Consider the following 7,856-nt stretch of genomic DNA (forward strand, 5'->3'; position numbering starts at 1 on the left):
TTGTTGCTAAGTACCGTGGAGTCAGTTCTGACTCATAGGGACCCTGTACAGGGTTTCCGATGCTGTAAATCTTTATGGGAGCAGAACATCTTTCTCCCGTGGAACCACTGGTAGTTTCAAACTGCTAACTTTGAGGTTGGCAGCCGGACTCGTAAACAACTATGCTACCAGAGCTCCTTTGTGTTGTTGTTGTTGTTATGTTCCGTGGAGTCAGTTCCGACTCACAGCGACCCTGTACAGGGTTTCTGAGACTGTAAATCTTTATGGGAGTAGAAAGCCTCATCTTTTTCCCACAGAACAGCTGGTAGTTTTGAACTGCTGACCTTAAGGTTCGCAGCCCGATTCATAACCACTATGCTACCAGAGTTCCTTTCCAGTCATTTATTTTGTCTTCTACTCTTTGTGTGTTCTCAGTAATATTTGACTGTGTTAAATATAGTTTTGTCTGAGTTAATTTCATGAATGTACTATCCTTTCAATAAAGATGCACTAAGTTGAAAATCTAATTGACAGAAACGCATAGCCGATACTTCTCTTTATTATTTCTGGAATAACTCCCCAAGTTTCACATAAGAACTTAGGAATAAGATTTCATACTCTGGATTCTTCTTTCTTTCTACTACTACACATGCTACCCAAGATGTTTCCTTGAAGAATCTACATCTATAAGGAATATCACCTTATTTAATCTACATTTTAAGAATATCATTCTGTCTTGATATCCCACCTCATTTTAGTCCATCCAACCAAAAACAATGTTATCACTCAACATGAAAAATGCTGTATCTTCTCAACTAAATTGTTAGTCTACTGAGAATAGGGTACAGCCCATTTTATCTTTTACTTCTTTGAATTTCTAATGTTTACAACAATGCCATATATGTAATAAAACTCAAAGCCAAACCCACTGCCATCAACTGGATTCCAACCTTATAAAGGGTTCTGAGCCTGTACATCTTTACCAGAGAATACAGCCACATCTTTCTCCCAGAGCTGCTGATTGGTTTGAACTGCCAACCTTGTGGTTAGCAGACCAGTGCTTATCCTATAGCACTATCAGAGCTCCTTTCTATATGTAATAGTAGTAAGATAAGCACTCAACTACCAAATGCAAGGTCAGTGATTCAAACCTACTAGACACTCCTCAGAAACCCTATACAGAGTCACTATGAGTCAAAACCAACTCGAAGATACCTAACAACAACAACAAGTTGTTCAATAAAATATTTAATTAAGAAATTCAATTCTACTCTTAAAGGGTCATTTCTTCTTGTTGTTTAATTATAGTTGGTGTTCCATATGAAACAGAAAAAACATAAGGAAACAATATTTAAGTAGTATACTTTTAACAAATACTTTTAAAATTAATTGATTTCATAATTGGCAGTAGAAATATAGTCTATTTCCTTTTGTGCTTTTCAGATTTAAATGAAAATGAATTCTTCTCATAGAATTTAAGAGGTGTTTATTTATATAATGTTGCTGTTGTTGTTAAGTGTTATCAAGTCATTTACTACTCATAGAAATCCTGTATAGGGCTTATAAGGAGAGGTTGGTGGCTTTGAACTGCCAACCTTCCAGATAGCAGTCCAGTACTTATCTTACAGCACCACACCAGGACCACTTATCTATATAATTGTTATTGTTGTTAAGTGCCTTAGAGTTGGTTCTGACTCATAGCAAACCTGTAGAGGATTTCCAAGGAGCAGCTGGTGGGCTTGAAGCATAGAATAAGTCCAGTGCTTATTGTACAGTGCCATACCAGGACTCTGATTCATATAATATTGTTAAGTGCCATCAAGTCAGTTCCAATGCACAGCGACCTTGTATAGGGTTTCCAATAGTGTGTTGTAAATAATAGTGAGGATTTAAATATTTTGTCCAAATTTCCACAAAATATAATCTGGATTTAAATATTCTGTCTAAATTTCCCCCAACTATGATAATTTTAGGAGTCCTGATATGGCGCTATAGGATAAGTACACGATTGCAAGGTTGGTGTAAACCACAAGGTTAGTGATTCAAACACACCAGCTGCTCCCTGGAAACCCAATATAGTGTCGCTATGAGTCAGAACCAACTTAATGGCATTTAACAGCAACAACAATTTGTGACTGCCCTTCTATATAACTCCTAATATATGTCTTTAAACTTTCATATTCTAGATTTTGTAAAAGGGATATTGTTTCTATTGTCAGTCAAGGGATTACAAAAAACAGTTAAAACTTCAAAGGTAATATAGTCAAATGGAAGCAATCTATGCTTTGGAATATTTGCCCCTAAAGTGTGTATGTAGAAAACAAAGGTAAATTAAGCAAAAATGGTTCTTACAAGGTAGAAATTTTTATTTTACTAGAAATTATATATCGTCTTAGACAAAACAAGTATTTTCATTATTGCTAATACTTTCACTGAAAATCCAGTTTAAACTCAATTCTTCGGTGAAGGTAAAATTTGGTATACACACACCCACTCATGTATATAATGTTGTTGTTAAGTGCCGTTGAGTCGGTTCTGACCCATAGCAACCCTGTATGGGTTTTCAAGGAGTACTGGTGAGCTTGAACAGTCGACCTTGCAGTTCAAACCAACTTTGCAGTACAGTGTATTTACCCAAAGCGCTATATCATCAAAGTTTAAGAGAAGCTAAAAAGAATTAAGTGAAATAAACTAATACTAACCCATTTTGCAGTAGTGACTTGGAATAAGAAGGTTAAAATAACAGAAGACATATTGTGTGGTTAAAAAGTTGAATAAGATGTAACAAGAAACCAAAAACAGATTGGTGAAGTGTAAAGTTAGGGAGAAATTTGGAAAGATTAAAACTAAAAGAAACACCTGAATCAAATAAAGAAACCCTGGTGTCAAGCTGTAAGATAAGCACTGGACTTCTAACTGCAAGGTCAGCAGTTCAAACTTACCAGCTACTTCTTGGAAACTGATTCGATGGCATTTAACAACAAATCAAATAAAAAGTCTTTTAAAAAATTATAAAAATGTGTTTTCTATGTTATTTTTTGCCCAGCCTTTTGAAATCTTTTCATTCAAGAACCAAGAGGTCTGAAAAAAATTATACAGTGCTTTTGTTATTTTTTAATGAAATATACAACATTGATAACTGTTCTCATGAAATTATTGTAATTTTACTGATTTACATAAATGACACTCTGATTTATAAAACTTGATACAGAAAGGAAGCATTAAAGTATATAGAAATAAAACAGATAAGAAATTATAGAAATGTTAGATTAATACACTAATGCCTAACTACATTCAACACATAAATCATGAATCTACTATGACAAGACCAATAAATACACTGACTCTGAAAGACACTGCTAATTTCCAGTAAAAGTTTAGTGGGTATCCATGACTTCTGAGAAAAACTGTATGATGCAAGCATGGTAGAGCCTCCATAGCACAAAGCCAAGTGGAGCTACAGTTTTATGCTATCAGTTCTAAAGTTAAGTTTAGATTGAAGGGATGAGTTGGTGACTTCTAGAAGTCCCCAAGAACCTGGTGTTGGGAAGTGTCCTCTGTCAAAGTAACAGTGTTCTTTAAACACTACAAGTATATTGACCTTATGCTGCAGCAAGAACTTTTGGATACCAGACCAGGAGTTGAGATCTCCATATTAGACACCCAAAGTCAGTTTAAAACACTAAGATGAGACAATAAAAACAATTTGAAAAAAAAAAAAAATAGGTATTATGGTAAAATAGATCACAAATCAATTTCATTATAGCTAAAAACTCCCTAATAATATTACGTCTAGATCACACACCCAGGGATTTGGATTTAATAGAACTTATATTTCAGAATAAGGAACCCTGATAGTGTAGTGTATTATGAGCTGGACTACTAAATACCAGGCCAGCAGTTCGAATCTACCAGTCGCTCCAAGGAAGAAGGATGAGGCTTTCTGTTCTTGTAAAGATTTACAGCCTCGGAAACCCTAGACAGGGTCGCTATGACTCAGAGGCACACAACCACCACCACCACATTTCAGATTCATGGGTAAAACAACTATCTTGACAAACACAAATTAGGAACAATCTAGTTCTGCTACATTGTTTGATGAAATTTTTTTCACAGTGACCGGAAAGCAGCACCAGAGATTATATAAAATGAAAATACTCATAGAGGAATTTGAAAAGAGAATTGTTGAAAGGGACATGCATCAAACAAATCAAGAAGCAGTGTTGAGGTAATCTGTATGTACCTATAAACTCAAGAAAGAGCTTTTCCTGGTCATTTGCAATTAATTACAAAGAATAGAGTCTGAAATCATCTGGATTATAACCTACATCTCACTCAGACATATAAGTATAATATTTATTTGGCAAATTCATGTATTGGTGAATGTTTCCCTACTTCGTGTATTCCTGATTACATTGCCCTCCTCAGTCTTTGAATGTTACCTAATGAAAGGGGGAGGAAGCAGAGGAAGCAGGCCTTTCTGTATCTGGCAGCTGTCTAAATAGGAAGTAGTATTTCTTCAAAGGACAGCATCAGGCAAAGGTCTTGGTGAGGACATCTTCTTGCTGTTGCAGGTGAACAGTGCCAATTCCTACAGCGGGTGTTGGCAAAGGGGGTCGGCTCACAAGACGGAGCTATAATTGGAGCAGGAAAGAAATGACATTTTGACTAGATCAGAGCTTGGTTTAGCTCACCCAAAGAGGTGCATATATCTTTCATTGCTTATCTAAACAGAAGACAATTTGGGGAGTGGGGGAGAAACAATGTATTACATAGACTAAACTGGAGGGAAACACATGTCACCAAAACCAAAAACTAACTAAATCCCTAGCATGAAAAGGAGCAATCACTTCCTGACTTTGTTCTAGTCTTAAAATAACAGTTGGTTTTAGCTGTGAACTTCTTTTCACTACAACTGCTTATATGTGATAATGATTTGAGCCTAGGAAACAAGTATCAAATAAGTGAGCTGAGTTTTAATGGAAGCAGAACAGAAAGATAAACAGAAGGACTGTTATTCTTCTCTTTGTTTTTTCCTTCCTGAAGTACAATGAGAAAGACTGTGACCTTGGATGTGCACAAGCTTTGTAGACAGGACTGGAAAGAGTACCTTACTGTCTCTTGTCCCATATTAAAAAACAAACCTGCTCGCCACCCTGACCCTCCAGAGTTTACGTGTTGTCCTTTTGGTCAAGACATGTGAGCTAGTTAGTGGGAAGGTATCATACAGGTAAGCAGTTTTAAGGTTTTTTTTTACATATAACAAATTTTCAAATATGATATTAGTATGTAAATGTATAGCATGATCAACAACTCAGCGTCTTATGTTGAAGGAATAGCCTAAAGCTAGATTTTATATTTTAGTTTATCTTTAAAGAATTTGATTGGTAATGGGGATAGATTGACTTGTTAGTAGTCTAGAGGAAACAGCACACATACAACACTATAAAAGCGAGTGAGTGAATGACTAAGTGAGATAGAAACATTACCTTGCAGGCCAGTTGTTTTTCAAACCTTGGAGAAACAAAAAACCATGGACCCATGTTCTGAGGCTCCTCCTGACTCCAAATAAAATCTACAAAAAAAAAAAAAGAATGCTCATTTCAGCACCTCAAGCAAATCCAGGCTTTAAGTAAACATATACTTTAAATACGCAGATACATATGTAGCCACATACAAATATGCAGATACATATGTAGCACCTCAATAAATACATTCCTTTCCAAAATAGCACTGTCACTTGTCTTTTTTAATTTTTAATACATAGTCTTATGTCCACCACTATAACCAGGACACAGAAGAGTTCAACCAACCTCAAAAAGTCCCCCATTCTATCCTTTGTAGTCAATTTCTCCTCCTACCCCCAAACTCTGCCAGCTAATCACAGAGCTTTTCTGTATTTTCCCTGCAGTTCTGCATGGACAAGAATGTCATATAAATGAATTATACAGTATGCAGCCTTTTGGGTCTGTTTTCCATGATCTAGCCAAACATTGTTGGGATTCAAACATGTTGTTGTGTAAAGCAATAGTTCACTCCTTTTTATTGTTGAGTGTTATGTCATTGTATAGGGGTACCACAGACTGTTGATTAATGCACCAGTTGAAGGATATTTTGGTTCTTTCTAGTCTGGGGCAATGTAGAATAAAGCTACTTAGCAATGTGTTTAAAAATGTGAGAAAGGATAAAAGCTTATTAAGATGCATCCTCTTAGTTTCATCCTTCCTATGATACATAGGTAGACAGGCTCTGATTTCCTTCCTTCTGTACCATGTCGGAGGGGTAGCAGGAAGCCTGGTCATTTCCTCAGCACAACGATTATTCTTATGCCTTGAAAGATTGACTCAGCCTTCCATCTATCAGACCAATGTGATGCCCAGTTCCTGGCTTTGTGAACTACTCCCTTAGAGGGTAACAAGAATTTCTTGAAACCAAGTTAGTTCAAGGTTGATTTTAAACATTTCAATGTGCCATATAGCTCTTACTCTTTTTTTGGTGGACTTATTTTTCCCATGGGGTATGAAGAAAGGGCAAAGGTGGTCCCCTAATCAAATGGACTTTAGGTTTGCAATCCTAAAAAGATTTAAAGTCATTGTTGTAATTCTGTTGTCTATATAAACCTTGCCTTTGTTGGGAGATAGCTGAGGGCAACAGTAATAGCCAAGGTCCAGATGGACTAGTGTGAAGTTACTCTGTGAGTGATGATTTTATGATACATCCTGGTGTGGCGCTGTGGATTAATGCACTGGACTGTAAAGTCAGTTTGAACTGTAAGGTTGATGGTTCAATCTCACTAGTCGCTGCTCAGAAACCCTATACAGGTTCACTATGGGTCAGAACCATCTCAACGGTACTCAACAACAACAACATATACAAATTAAAGAGACGTTAGTTTGTTTCTTGAGATGCCCTTTTAGCTGAATGCTACCACTTTTCCTTCCCCAGAGCTAGAGAGAAAATGGACTCTTTTTTTGACTTAACCATATTCTCTCTGCATTCTACACTTCCTGTGTGAGCCTAAGAGTGTTTCTATTAGTCTCTGAGGAAACACTAAGCTTAGATTGAGGCAGCCCAGTTTGCTGGTAAGAAGCATTGAGTACCTTCTTGAGCATAGATCTTCTAGTTCTGCCCACATGCCTCTACCCTGGAACTTCATTTTACCTGAAACTGTGCCTCTGGTCCTTCAACCAGCTATTAGAACATATCACCTACCACTTCTCAGTTAGAGCAAAGAACCAGCTGAAATGATACATGCTGTGTAATCAAACACCTCCTAGTCAAGTACAGCTGATGTATCTCACTGTTGCCTTATCATTTTCTGAGAGATCTTCGATGCTGATCTTGTAAAGAACTTACTGGTTAGTAGCAAAACTCCTTTTAAACTCAGAACTTATTTGTGGTTGTTATTCAATATCCTTATTTCTAGATTTGCACAGACACTATCAACTAATAATTTGGCATGTGAGCCAACTTGGCGTTGAATATATTGGACATAATATGCAAATTAGTATTATTTTGGATAACCACATATTATGTCACTAGTGAGTTAGTGAAACACAGAAGCTAATTCTTCGTATGTAATTTAACACTTTAGAATGTTCTTTTTGTTCCTTTTGTTGTGTGTTCAAGTCTATACCTAACTATGCCATAAAAACTAAAAGTTTGTTCCATCTAAGTTCCTTCCTCAATTTTCTGTGTCTCTATACTTCCCCGTCCCAACCCACCCCAAGTGTTAAAACCACTTTTCATCTTTGAAGTCACTGAAGCACTGGACTTGACTACAGTGGTAACCTTTAAGGGGCTTTTTGAACAGCTTATCTTCTAAGAAGAAAGGGACTAGACAGTATTGCTTAAGATGCTAAGATGCTGCAGTTGTG

General features: G+C 36.6%; 1 protein-coding gene across 1 annotated transcript in view; it reads right to left on the reverse strand.

Moving 5' to 3' along the window:
• Window positions 1-4,511: 4,511 nt before the first annotated feature.
• DHTKD1 (dehydrogenase E1 and transketolase domain containing 1) overlaps window positions 4,512-7,856 on the reverse strand; it is a 100,382-nt gene continuing 97,037 nt past the window's right edge. The window contains exons 14-15 of the mRNA XM_006873178.1: window positions 5,469-5,554; window positions 4,512-4,613 (exon numbers count right to left, since the gene is read on the reverse strand). Of these exons, the coding sequence (XP_006873240.1) occupies window positions 4,512-4,613; window positions 5,469-5,554 (188 nt within the window). The remainder of the gene's footprint in view (window positions 4,614-5,468; window positions 5,555-7,856) is intronic.

Source organism: Chrysochloris asiatica, unplaced genomic scaffold (assembly GCF_000296735.1).
Source record: "Chrysochloris asiatica unplaced genomic scaffold, ChrAsi1.0 scaffold00226, whole genome shotgun sequence".
In the NCBI taxonomy this organism is placed as follows: domain Eukaryota; kingdom Metazoa; phylum Chordata; class Mammalia; order Afrosoricida; family Chrysochloridae; genus Chrysochloris; species Chrysochloris asiatica.